This window comes from Bos indicus, chromosome 6, assembly GCF_029378745.1.
Source record: "Bos indicus isolate NIAB-ARS_2022 breed Sahiwal x Tharparkar chromosome 6, NIAB-ARS_B.indTharparkar_mat_pri_1.0, whole genome shotgun sequence".
Lineage (NCBI taxonomy): Eukaryota > Metazoa > Chordata > Mammalia > Artiodactyla > Bovidae > Bos > Bos indicus.
The window spans coordinates 16,444,737-16,459,038 of NC_091765.1; the positions used below are offsets into that span (position 1 = coordinate 16,444,737).

Below are 14,302 nucleotides of genomic sequence, written 5' to 3' on the forward strand. Positions count from 1 at the left end.
ACAAAGTATTTAGTATGGGATCTGACACATAGAAAGAACTCAACATTAACATTATTAATGTTAATATTAATATTAGTGAAGAGTCCCACATAAACAGTCTCTAGAAAGTAAGAACTATGAAAGTAGACTGTGGAGTTCTGCTTGTTAACCTCATCCAGAGGTGTCACCCCATCTCGAACTGTCACAGTAGTAATGTCTGGGCATGTGGCTTCTCTTATCTGCCAGAGGCTGGTCAGTGTGTAACCCCTCAGGCAGCCTCCTTCGGCCACAAGTCCACCTTTCGGTAGAACTTCAGAGAATCAAGCCAATTTTAAGCTTAATTTTTAATATGAAGCCAGAATTTTTAAACAAGGTGAATAGCATCCAAAATAACTTACTAATGAATCTGGGCTGCTTCATATTAGTTGTGACTCTGCTGTTTTTGTGGCATAGATAATCAAGAAGTTTGCCCAGAAGGTAGTGGTTTCAAAAATCATAATGATACAATCTCTTCTTTTCTTAAAGAAAGAAAATTTACAAAGTCATTTTTGCCTAAACTATCCTGTGGAGTTAAAAACAACATGCACATTCGAAGGAAACGAGTCGTAGGAGGCAAGCCAGCAAAAATGGTAAACCGGCACAAAAAGTTATAATGTCATTTCCCAGGAGCCGCCCAAGTTTGGGGGGGGGGGGCAGGGAAAGTGAGGGGGAGGGATGGTAATTATTAGAGACTAAGAACCTTGCGATGGAAATCTTCAAGCCACCTGTCTGGCAGAATGGCAGTGACCACATGAGTGTCTTTACAGGGAGAATTCCCGTGGCAGATGGCAATCAAGGAAGGAGACAAAATCCACTGTGGGGGAATTTACATCGGTGGCTGTTGGATTCTGACTGCTGCCCATTGTGTCAGGTAAAAAAAAAAAAAAAAAAAAAACCCTCTCCAATAGATTCCTGATTTCTGAAACAATGAAATTAGATAATAGAGGTTATGATAAAGTTGAATGATAAAACCTATGTAAGAAAAATCACTAAGTTCCACTCTGTTGTCTGCTAAACACCCTCTCTGATGTTCATGATCAGGAGTCCAGAGGCCAGTTGCTCAGAACCCAGTATGTTGCCCACAGACCAAGTTGTTGACTTCAGCTGGCAAGGGCAGATGGAGCCTGTAGGCACTGAGTTGTTTCACTTGGCTCATTTGCATGGGTCAAGGACAGAGTTCTGAATTCTGGCTTCAGTTCCGACCTTTAGAATGAATGAAACACCATGTATGGAGTACCTCTTACAGACCCGATACTGTGCCCAGAGCTTTCATAGATGTTATTTTTGTTTTAACATTCTTAACATTCTCGAGAGGCAAATATTATTCCTCCCATTTTCTAGATAGGCGGACTGAAACTAGAAGTTGCATAACTTGGCCAAAACAACACTACAGGTCTGCAGCAGAGCTTGGGTGTGTGCTAAGTTGCTTCAGTCCTGTCCAGCTCTCTTCGACACCATAACTGTAGCCACCTGACCGTAGCCCACCAGGCTCCTCTGACCATGGGGTTCTCCAGGCAAGAATACTGGAATGGGTTACCATTTCCTACTCTATGGGATCTTCCTGGCTCAGGGATCGAATCCGTGGGTCTTGTATCTCCTGCCTTGGCAGGCAGACTCTTCTCCACAGCGCCACCTGGGAAGCCCAGTCTGTAGCAGAGCCAGGGTAAAACCAAGGTCAGCATATGTGACAGTAACTTAGATGAAGGCCTGTTTAGAAAATCTGCAGGTGACCCAAACTTTAGAGGGACAGGAAATCTGTTGAATGACACCCATAAAAATCCTCATGGATTGGAGCAAAGCACCAAATCTTGTTTCTTCCTTCTGAACAACCCTTTTCCCTTGGCTTCTGTAACGCAACGCTCTTCTGGTTTTCTACCTACCTCTCTGGCCACACCTTCTCTGCCTTCTTTGCAGCTTCCTCCTCCAGTGACTGAGCATTATGGCTCAAGTGAAATACTGAAGTTCCTCAATGTGTATCCTGGCTTCCTCTTCTCTTCTTACTTCTTCTTTCTAAAGTTATCTGCACTTTAAAATACCGCCATATGCTGACACAGTGATATCTCCAGTCTAGCCCTCTCCAACCCTGACCCTACAGTACACTATCTTGGCTGTATAGAAGTAATAGTACATAAAATTCAAAAGGTCTAAGACTGAGCTCCGAGACTTCCCTAGTGATCCAGTGGTTAAGACTCCGTACTTCGAATGCAAGGGGATACTAGTTTGATCCCTGGTCGGGGAACTAAGATCCCACCTGCCCCACACTGCGGCCAAGAAATTAAATATAAAAAATAATAAGACTGAACTCATGATTTGCCCCTTCCCCCAAATATTGTCCTGACCTACTGTTTCCTATCCCAGCAGATGGCAACACCATTCATCTAGCTATACAAGGCAGAAATCTAGAAATGATCGCATTTCATTCCCTCAACCCTACCACACAGCTCAGCTATATATCACCAACTCCAGATGGCATTTAAAATTTTTTTTAAATTTTTAATTGGAGGATAATTGCTTTACAATGTTTTGTTGGTTTCTGCCATACATCAGCATGAGTCAACCATAGGTTCACATATGCCCCCTCCCTCTTGAGCTTCCCTCCCACCCCATCCCACCCTTCTGGGTTGGCACAGAGCACCAGGATGAGTTCCCGGCACCATATTGCAGCTTCCCACTGGCTGTCTGTTTTACACACACTAGTGTATATATTTCAATGCTACTCTTTCAATCCGTCCCACCCTCTCCTCCCCTCATTGTGTCTGTAAGTCTGTTCTCCATGTCTGAGTCTCTATTCCCGCCCTGCAAATAAGTTCATCAGCACCATTTTTCTAGATTCCATATGTATGTGTTCATATACAATATTTGTTTTTCTCTTTCTGACTTCGTTCACTCTGTATAACAGGCTCTAGGTTCATCCACCTCACTAGAACTGACTCAAATGTGTTTCTTTTTATGGCTAAGTAACATTCCATTGTGTATATGTACTACAATTTCTTCCAGATGGTGTTTTTAATTGCCAGTTATTTAATTCTCAAAGTCTCTTTTTATCTCCACTATTACCATGCTCCCACCTCTTTTCTGGATTATACCATCTGCTTCCTAATTGGCTTACCCACATTCACTCAGCATATTAAATATTTATTAAGTAAATTGAATGGATGAACAGTTAACCTTTGAACAATATTCAGGACCTCCGATCCTGAAATATAACCAAAATTAATATGAAGCACAGCATTCTTAGAACACTGAGTGTAAATAAAAACATCCTAAACACCTCATTAGCTCCTAGGACACCACTGTTTAACAGTAAGGTGTTTCCCTGAGAAGGTGATGTAAGCTGTGCTGTGCTTAGTTGTTGAGTCATGTCTGACTCTTTGAGGCCCATGGACTGTGGCCTGCCAGGCTCCTCTGTCCATAGCGATTCTCCAGGCAAGAATACTAGAGTGGCCATGCCCTCCTCCAGGGGCTCTTCCCAACCCAGGGATCAAACCCTGGTCTCCCGCATTGTAGGTGGATTCTTTACTGTCTGAGCCACCAGGGAACCCCAAGAATACTGGAGTGGGTAGCCTATCCATTCTCCAGGCGAGCTTCCCGACAGGAATCAAACCAGGGTCTCCTGCATTGCAGGCAGATTCTTTTCCAGCTAAGCTACCTGGGAAGCCCAAGAAAGTGATAGTAGATGCCAAATTTGCTGGAAACCACAAAATGAAAATTGGTAAGAAAATGGAGGGAGGCATGAGGACAGGCAATATTTAACCCATTCACCATTTCAACCAAATTTTGAAACAGCTACTGTGTTCCAGATACAGTACTCAACTCAGGTATCTTTCTGTAGATGAATAAGACCCAGTAAAGGTTCTTGAGCAAATAATACAACGCAAAGTTAGGATGAAGTCAGTTTTAAAGGTTACAATGATGATTCCCAGGTCTTCACCCCAGGAACTTCTAGGATCCTGTGCTCTGACTCCCCACTTCCTCAAGCACATTCCTGGCTAGATGCTCTCTGGTTTCTGCTTAAATATCCTCAATTCCCACACTCTTACTTCAGAGGTAGCCAACTCATTCTACTGTTGGCATCTCTGGTAAGTAGTGAGACCTTTATGTCCCTAATATTTAGCAAGTAGATGAACTATTCCTTTCTACATTTATCCACTGACTTTAATTCTGTCCTAAGACAATTTCATTGCAGTGCTTCATGGCAGCAAGGATTTAAAAAATCTGGGAAAATGAAAAAGCTCCTTAAAAGGGGAGAATTTAAAGATGAAGCATCAGAAGTCCAATTTATACTTGCTTCCCCCTATCCCAACTCAATATATTTTCCGCCTTTCCTATCTGTTACAGAATCAGCAGAATGCATCGTTACCAAATATGGACATCATTTACAGACTGGTTAAGACCTGGCTTTCAGACGGTTGTTCACTCGGTGAATCGAATTATTATCCATGAAAACTACAATGGAACTACCTACCAAAACGACATAGCTTTGATTGAAATGAAAAAACGCCCAAACGAAAAAGAATGTGTGTTGAGTAAATCCATCCCCGCCTGTGTCCCCTGGTCTCCGTACCTATTTCAACCTAATGATAAGTGCATCGTTTCTGGCTGGGGGCGAGAAAAAGGTATGTTTTATAGTTTGTTCATCAGAATGCGGGGGTTGAAAAATGAATAGGAAGAGAAAGGCATAGGAGCTAATCTCCCAGGGTTCAGAGAGAAACAGTGCATCAAATCCAGAAAAGTGAGTGTCCAGCCAGGGCCCCCTCCCAGGCAGAGGACCTGTGTGGGGACCCAGCACCCCAAGCTCTGGGCACCGAAGGGCCTTGTGCTTGCTGTACTACTCTGCTGTCACCATCATGAGATTCTCAGTCATTTTTGCAGCGGCCTCACCTCACATTTTTAATTTTTAAAATTAAATTTAATTTGGCTCTGCGAATTATGTAACTGATCCTGACCCAGAGTTTCAAGGATACCTATACTCTGCGATAGTGAAACATCCATTGAGGGGTAACCATTCACCAAGAAAAAAGCAGAGTGACAGGGGACATCTAGCATGAACTTTGGGGATTGGTTGGAATGACATGAATGAAAGATAAAATGTTTTTCAAAGGTATTGTCACAGTATGTGCCGAGTCAGTGATCCCACAGCCTTCCCCTCTCTCCTCTGCCCTCCCCCATTCTCCATGCCTCACACCCGAACATTCCACAAAGAGAAAGATAACGTAAAGAATTTATCCTTTGAGCTTCTAAGATGACTTGAGGTGAACATTCATATGAATAAGAGATTTACTTTGCTTAGGGGCAAATTATTAGAAGAGACTTCCCTGGTGGCTCAGACGGTAAAGCATCTGCCTACAATGCAGGAGACCTGGGTTCAATCCCTGGGTCGGGAAGATGCTCTGGAGAAGGAAATGGCAACCCACTCTAGTACTCTTGCTTGGAAAAATCCCATGGATGGAAGAGCCTGGTAGGCTACAGTCTGTGGGGTCGCAAAAAGTCGGACACGACTGAGCGACTTCACCTTATTAGAAAGACCTACTAAATTAGAGACAGATTAGAATTAATTTAGACAATACTTGTCCCCTCATCTTGAAGTCAGCCTAGAAATTTAGCTTCCTTTCGATCTCTTAAACTTTCTTTGTAAATAGCTTCACTGCATTTGCCTAACAGACTCCTATTGCAACACACTCTTTATAACTGCCATATGGAAAAGTATAAAGTGAAAGTTACTCAGCTGCGTTCAAGTCTTTGCGACCACATGGACTATTCAGTCCGTGGAATTCTCCAGGCCAGAATACTGGAATGGATAGCCGTTCCTTTCTCCAGGGGGTCTTCCCAACCCAGGGATTGAGCCCAGGTCTCCCACATTGCAGGCAGATTCTTTACCAGCTGAGCCATGAGAAAAGTGTAAAATATGCATACAAATGAACCTGAATTTATAGTATGTTTGAATACCCAAGACTTACAAAATGCTAAAATTTTATTAGTAATTAATTTATCCAGAAAGTATTATGTTCTTTTATTTGTTCTTTTTTAAAATACCAACACTTTATTTTATTTTGGCTGCACTGCATGGCTCACCAGATCTTAGTGTCCCGAACAGGGGTTGAATCTGGGCCCTCGGCAGTGAGAGTCCTAATGACTGGACCACAAAGGAATTCCGTTTTCTTTTTAAAAAACTTATTATGTGCATTTATATGTGATCACAAAAGTAGAGATAAAAGTATAATAAACCTGATTTTCACCATGCAGTTTTCAGTTACCAACATTCCCTATTCTTGTTTTAGCTCCCTGAATCAATCACAAGCACAATAGGATAATAGGAAAGTTTATTTATAAAGGAGTTAATAACAAAGTGAGTGAGAGGTTGGGGAACCACAAGGGCTGTGCAGGAATCCAGGTCAAACAGTCCCAGAACTGAGACCTTTCCTAGATCTGAAGGTATAAGGTGAAGAAGTTACCAGAAGGAGAGTCTTGGGCACAGCAAGCTACCTTGCGAGAAGCAATGACCTCGGGTTGAAGGCTATAGCCAGCCCCAGTCTCATTATCCTCTCTCCTTCCCTGCTTCTCCTTTTGCTGAGTCCTTTGTCGGAAAGCAGCTGGAAACCAGGGCCGAATTCATTCTTCCTTGAGGCAGTCCCTCCAGCCCTCGGGATAGGGGGCGGAGCATTGAAGGGTGGAGAAAGGATCTGAATGACAGTAGGAGCTTATCAACTTATTCCCCCACGGTGAATTTATTTTTTTCCCCCTGGAGGATATCAAATCAAATCTCAGACACCATGTAATCTCACCCACAAATATGCAGTCTTTACCAGGTGAAAACTTAAAAAAACAAAACCAACCCTTCATCAGTTCAGTTCAATTTAGTCGCTCAGTCATGTCTGACTCTTTGCGACCCCATGGACTGCAGCATGCCAGGCCTCCCTGTCCATCACCAACTCCTGGAGTTTGCCCAAACTCATGTCCATTGAGTCGGTGATGCCATCCAACCATCTCATCCTCTGTCGTCCCCTTCTCCTTCCACCTTCAATCTTTCCCAGCATCAGGGTCTTTTCAAATAAGTCAGCTCTTCACTTTGGATGGCCAAAGTATTGGAGTTTCAGCTTCAACATCAGTACTTCCAATGAACATTCAGGACTGATTTCCTCTAGCATGGACTGATTGGATCTCCTTACAGTCCAAGAGACTCTCAAGAGTCTTCTCCAAGACCACAGTTCAAAAGCATCAATTCTTTGGTGCTCAGGTTTCTTCACAGTCCAACTCTCACATCCATACATGACTACTGGAAAAACCATAGCCTTGACTAGACAAACCTTTGTTGGCAAAGTAATGTCTCTGCTTTTGAATATGCTGTCTAGGTTGGTCATAACTTTCCTTCCAAGGAGTAAGCGTCTTTTAATTTCATGGCTGCAGTCACCATCTACAGTGATTTTGGAGCCCCCCCAAAATAAAGTCTGACACTGTTTCCACTGTTTCTCCATCTATTTGCCATGAAGTGATGGGACCGGAGGCCATGATCTTAGTTTCCTGAATGTTGAGCTTTAAGCCAACTTTTTCACTCTCCACTTTCACTTTCATCAAGAGGCTCTTTAGTTCTTCACTTTCTGCCGTAAGGGTGGTGTCATCTGCATATCTGAGGTTATTGATATTCTCCCGGCAATCTTGATTCCCGCTTGTGCTTCATCCAGCCCAGCGTTTCTCATGATGTACTCTGCATATAATTTAAATAAGCCGGGTGACAATATACAGCCTTGATGTACTCCTTTTCCTATTTGGAACCAGTCTGTTGTTCCATGTCCAGTTCTAACTGTTCCTTCCTGATTTGCATACAGATTTCTTAAGAAGCAGGTCAGGTGGTCTGGTATTCCCATCTCTTTCAGAATTTTCCACAGTTTATTGTGATCCACACAGTCAAAGACTTTGGCATAGTCAATAAAACATAAGTAGATGTTTTTCTGGAACTCTCTTGCTTTTTCCATGATCCAGCGGATGTTGGCAATTTGATCTCTGGTTCTTCTGCCTTTTCTAAAACCAGCTTGAACATCTGGAAGTTCACGGTTCACATACCGTTGAAGCCTGGCTTGGAGAATTTTGAGCATTATTTTGCTAGCGTGTGAGATGAGTGCAATTGTGTGGTAGTTTGAGCATTCTTTGGCATTGCCTAATAAAAACAATTCCATAATATCATCCAATAACCAGTTGTGTTGAACATGCCTTAATCATTTACAAAACATTTTTACAGATTATTTCCACTGGGATCCAAAGTCTACATGTTGCATTCAGCAGCTATTTTTCTTAAACCTTTTAAATCTAGAACAGTTACGTCTTTATTTAAAATGTATTTATTTTAAATAAATCTGGGTCATTCTTATTTTAGAATTCCCACACCTTGAAATTTGCTGATTGTATTCTTGACGCAGCATTTAACATGTGCTCCTATTTCATGTATTTTCTATAAGCTAGTAGATTTGTTCTTATATGTTGGCTTATTTATTAATCATCACATTTATTGAGCCCCAACTGTGAGTGCAAGATAGTAATGCTAAAGTGCTAGAATCTCACCGATGAAAACCATGGACATAGCCAACAAACAAGAGGTGCTAAGGCTACAAAGTGGAATGACCAAGGTCAGGTCTCCAGGGACTGACAGTGCAGAGGTGCCATCAGACAGAAGCGCCACCACCAGGCAGCGGACTGTGAGGGAGGCTTCAAGGAGCGTCAAAACAAGAGTTCAGGGGAGGAAACAGTGTCTGGAGGCTCAAAAATCACTCGTGTGTTACAAGAGCTCCCAGTTTTGGAAGGCTTATCCTGAGTTAGGGGAAATAATAACTTGCTAATTTTTGGAAAGCTCTTATCCTAAAGAAGGCAGTCATCTTAAGATTAACTTGAGGGACTTCCCTGGTGGTCTAGTAGCTGAGATTCTGAGCTCCCAATGCAGAGAGCCCAGGTTTGATCCCTGGTCAGGGAACTAGAACTCACATGCCACAGTTAAGTCCCAGTGCAGCCAAATAAAGGAGTTTTAGTTGCTAAGTTATGCCCAGCTCTGTGACCCCATGGGCTGTAGCCTCCAGACTCCTCTGTCCATGGGATTTCCCAGGCAAGAATACTGGAGTGGCTTGCCATTTCCTTCTCCAGAGGATCTTCCCAACCCAGGGTTCAAACCCAGGTCTCCTGCACTGCAGGTAGATTCTTTACCACTGAACCACCAGGGAGGGCCAGCCAAATAAATAAATAAAAATAAATATTAAAAGAAAAAAAAAAGACTAATGTGAAGTATGACTTGAAGGAGAAAAAAGAAACTCTTTCCTGATTTGTCATATTTGTTGGAGGAATGTGTTAGAAAGCATTCGTTTCTCCCTCTGTTTCCCAGAAGAGAAGAATATTAGCCCACAACAACTTGGGTAGGATCTGTGGGGGTGTCCTTTCAAGGTAAACCAGAGGTCTCTGTCCCCAGGTAGAGACAGAGATTTGTAGATTAATTGAGGAGCCAAGTCATTTGGCATAAAATGTTTATTGTATAATGGAATTACTGAGTTCATGCATTAATTACATAAATATTTATTAAGTAACTACTTGGTACCAACATGAGGCTAGGTGCAGCAGTGAATGAATCAGGTCAGGCCCAGCCCCTGCCCTCCTGGAGCACATACAAATTGCTGTAGGGTGGGAAAAAGGAAGAGGGGAGATGGGACAAAAATTCACTTCTTATACCTGAGGTATATGAATCTGTGTTCTTAGCTTTCTCATCTTCCCTGGACTGTCAATCAGCAACAGCTCCTGGTCATTCTCTTTCCTTGGACCAAGTTCAAGTCCCAAATCTGTGACTTAAAGGGAAATCCTAAATCTTCTTTAAGTCACTTTCAAATCATTTAGGAGATGCAGTTCCTCACAGACACAAAAACTCATAGATACCAATTCCTTCATGTGTATTGTCATTTTAAGTTTTTGTATTTAAAAGTTGTTTTCACTCTAACAAGGACTTTCAAGCAAATAAGGGACTATAAGAAGACTGGAACTATTTATGTGAGAAGACCCTGATCACAGATTTCTAGCCACCCCCCACCCCCACCCCACCTGACCACTAGACTCAGTGATCAGAAGGAGGCTATCCCATTCATTTCACAGTGTACTGTCTTAGTCACTCAGTCATGTCCAACTCTTTGTGACCCCACGGACCATATAGCCCTTCAAACTCCTCTGTCCATGGGATTCTCCAGGCAAGAATACTGGAGTGGGTTGCCGTTTCCTTCTCCAAGGGATCTTCCCAACTCAGGGAGTGAACCCTGGTCTCCTGCATTGCAGGCAGATTCTTTACTGACTGAGCCACCAGGAAAGCCCATCTCACAGTACCCAGGCGAGATATTCCATAAGGCTTCTTGACTATTTTTAGAAAGACAATTATAGAAATGGGATATGAGCAATGTATGACTAAATTTGCTAGTGAGTTCTCCTCAAAAGTTTACATTTGTATTAAAGAATATATATATTCTTTATGTTCCTAATGGTTTACTAAATTATGAAAGTAAATACTTAGATTCCTCATTTGTAACTTCTAAATGCCTCTTTGTTTCACTTTGTTTAGATAACCAAAAAGTATATTCACTTAGGTGGGGTGAAGTTCATCTAATAAACAACTGCTCAGAGTTCTACCCAGGTCGCTACTTTGAAAAAGAGATGCAGTGTGCAGGTAAGCACGAGGTGGCTTCTGGGAGACGTCTCCATGGTCCCTACCAAACACCTTTGTCCTCCCCACTGAGTCACCGCCTTGTTCTGGGCCTCCAAGCTTTTCCTTTGGCCTCTAGATATAAAGATCCCCTAGAGAAGGAAATGACAACCTGTCCCAGTATTCTTGCTTGGGAAATCCCATGCACAGAGGAGCCTGCCTGGCTACAGTCCGTGGGGGGTCACAAAGAGTCAGACACAACTTAGCGACTAAACATCAACACGACAAAGTCTTATAGACAAGCAATGGTATATTCAGGCTCAAAGCCTAAACTTTTAAGTAAAAGTCCAGAGGATCTCATTTCAAATGCGTCCAGTTGGAAGTCAGATCTCCCCCCTTAGAAATCCCTTTGGCTTCTCAGGACCGCTGCCCCTCCCTCCTTCAATATCCCAGGGATGCTAGTGCCACCACCTAACACAACTACATCAGTTTCTGCTTCTGGTGGTGACCCGAAGGCAGGGTGCCAGCCAGGGCAGGGCGTTTAGCACACTTTACTGAAGTCACTTACAAACAGTGGGTTATAGAAAAAGGCAGACTTATGGACATCCTGTAACTTCCTGGATGCGTCTGTGTGCTCAGTCGCATCCAACTCTTTGTGACATTTTGGACCATAGCCTGCCAGGCTCCTCTGTCCATGGAATTCTCCAGACAAGAATACTGGAGTGGGTTGCCGTGCCCTCCTCCAGGGAATCTTCCCAACCCAGGGATCAAACCTGAGTCTCCTGCATCTCCTGCACTGCAAGCAGATGCTTTATTGCTGAGCCATCAGGGAAGCCCCAACTTCTTGGATACAGCGTTTAAAATCTTGAAAAGTCACAAGAGTGAGAAGAAAGTAAACAGACCATTCCCTGTGCTCCCCCCACCCCACCATCTTAAAAGGGAGCTAAGGATTTCAGAACACAAAAGGAGAGAACAGCACACAATCTACCCAGGCATGATTGCACAGTTAAGAGGATAAGCTCAGAAGTCTGGCTACCTGGGTTCAAGTTCAGGCTCTGCCACTTATTAGCTGTGTGACCCTAGACAGGTTCATTAATGTCTCTGGGCCCTTATCTCATATTAAAATAGGTATACTAATGATCCTTCCCTCATAGGGTTGTGATGGGGATTAAAACAGTGAACAATTAATACATATTAAGCACTCAGTGAGTACTGCTGCTACTGCTGCTAAGTCACTTCAGTCATGTCCAACTCTGTGCGACCCCATAGACGGCAGCCCACCAGGCTCCCCCATCCCTGGGATTCTCCAGGCAAGAACACTGGAGTGGGTTGCCATTTCCTTCTCCAATGCATGAAAGGGAAAAGTGAAAGTGAAGTCACTCAGTCATTTCCGACTCTTCTCGACCCCATGGTCTGCAGCCTGCCAGGCTCCTCCATCCATGGGATTTTCCAGGCAAGAGTACTAGAGTGGGGTGCATTGCCTTCTCCATCAGTGAGTACTAGGTACCCCTATTATTTTTCCACTCAGCTACTGATGCTACTTTGAGATTGCCATCTCATTATGAAATATGCTTCCACAAAGTAGAGGAAGCAGGAGAGTACTTGCTAAACTTGGAGAATGAGTATTAATAAAAGACACAGTATTTTCCAACCTGCATTTCCACAACTCTTTGGGCCTGCTCTGTAAGGGAGCCCATCGTTATTGCCTGTTAGGAAAGTGTAAGAAAGTCAGTGTTTGGGACTTTGCTGGAGGTCCAGTTGTTAAGACTGCACACTTCCAATGCAGGGGGTGGGAGTTCAATCCCTGGTCAGGGAACTAAGATCCCACATGCCACACAGCACGTTCAAAAACTACAAACAAAAAACTTGAAAAAAATAAAAAGAAAGTCCATGTCAGTACAGGCATTGGTGGAAGAACAGCCTTGACAATGGAAGTAAATGTGTGATTTTCTTTGTCCCTTGTCTTCCTCAGGTACAGATGATGGTTCTATTGATGCGTGTAAAGGGGACTCTGGAGGCCCCTTAGTGTGTCAGGATGTCAACAACGTGACTTACGTTTGGGGTGTTGTGAGTTGGGGTGAAAACTGCGGAAAATCAGAGTTCCCAGGCGTTTACACCAAAGTGGCCAATTATTTTGACTGGATTAGTCAACATGTAGGAAGGTCTCTTATTTCTCAGCACAACATATAAAACTATGATCTCTCTTCTCTCTACTCTTTTTCTCTCAGGAGCTCCATTTTAATTGAAATGATACTGAATAATTAGTACTTCTTCAAGGAAAAAAATACAGGCGGTTTGATGGGACATTTTTTAAAGGTCTCTACAAAGTTTATGCCATTTTGCAATTTTGCTGTATAATTCTCAAATAAATATTTCAGTCAAGCATATATATTTTATTTTATTTATAAGAGACCTGGATAATCTGTTCATTCAGGAGTGCTGTATGTTTTTTTTTAAGACTTGTGTATTTCTTTTTTGACTGTGGGTCTTTGTTGCTTGCTGCATGTGGACTTTCTCTGGTCGCCACGAGTGGGGGCTACTCTTCATGGCGGTGCCCTGGCTCCTCATCACGGTAGCTTCTCATCTTGTTGCGGAGCACATGCTCTAGGCGCAAGGGCTTCAGCAGGTGCAGCGCTGTGGGCTCAGTAGTTGTGGCCCACAGGCTTAGTTGCCCCAAAGCGTGTGGGATCTGCCTGGACTAGGGATTGAACCCGTGTCCCTTGCATTGCAAGGTGGATTCTTAACCCCTGGACACCAGGGAAGCCTGGGAGTGTTGTATTGACTGTACCAAGGTTTAGCAAGTGGAAGGACATTGGATTCCCATAAGCCCAGTTCAAACCCCAACTCTAGCACCTGCTCATGGCTTGGCCCTGCAATTTATTCTCTTTTTTGTGCCTCATTTCCCACTTTTAAAAAGGAAACTGGAATTTTGAGAAAATGAAGCTACATGTTACAGAAAAACCGTTGCCATAATACTTGTCACAGGAAAATAATGGACCGCACAGCTCTTGTCCCACTTTTCTGTTTCTTTAAGTATTCAAACTTTCTGTTCCCTATTTCACAAGTCCTCCTTAAATCCCACCACAGTCCAGCACCACACAAATCCGTATTTCCAGCCCTGGCCTTTCCTAAAGTCCGGACTGTGCATCTCACCGAGCACTTAACATGTCTCCTGGGTGCCTGATAGCATTTTCAAAGAAAGGCCAACCCCGAACTCTACCCCTATTCTTCAACCCATCCTTCCCACCTTAGTAAATCCCCTGTGGCCTCAGCGTACACTGGGCATGCAGTTCCTCTCTATCACGTGAGCCTCCTTTAATCTCACCACAGCGCTTGTCATCACCCAACACATTCTGTTTTCAGTTATCTACCCCCTCCCCAAACACCCACCACCCACCACCCCACAGCCCCCACTACACTGCAAGACACAGGAGACTTTGTCTTCTTATCAGCATCCCTAGCACTTTGTCCGTGAACAGTGCTCGCTGCTTTTACTATTATTTTCTTTTTAAGGGCAGCTATCAACATCCTGAAGACAGAGGTGTATTTTTTTCACATAAATATTACCTTTAAAACCTGAGAGCCAGAACCAGTTCTGGATAGCTTCCAGTTGTATTAATAATAATAATA

The 14,302-nt window shown here is 43.3% G+C and overlaps 1 protein-coding gene across 1 annotated transcript in view; it reads left to right on the forward strand.

Moving 5' to 3' along the window:
- CFI (complement factor I) overlaps nt 1–13,059 on the forward strand; it is a 49,326-nt gene extending 36,267 nt beyond the window's left edge. The window contains exons 11-15 of the mRNA XM_019962316.2: nt 505–608; nt 786–889; nt 4,357–4,634; nt 10,592–10,696; nt 12,645–13,059. Of these exons, the coding sequence (XP_019817875.2) occupies nt 505–608; nt 786–889; nt 4,357–4,634; nt 10,592–10,696; nt 12,645–12,862 (809 nt within the window). The 3' untranslated portion in view covers nt 12,863–13,059. The remainder of the gene's footprint in view (nt 1–504; nt 609–785; nt 890–4,356; nt 4,635–10,591; nt 10,697–12,644) is intronic.
- Nucleotides 13,060–14,302: the final 1,243 nt, after the last annotated feature.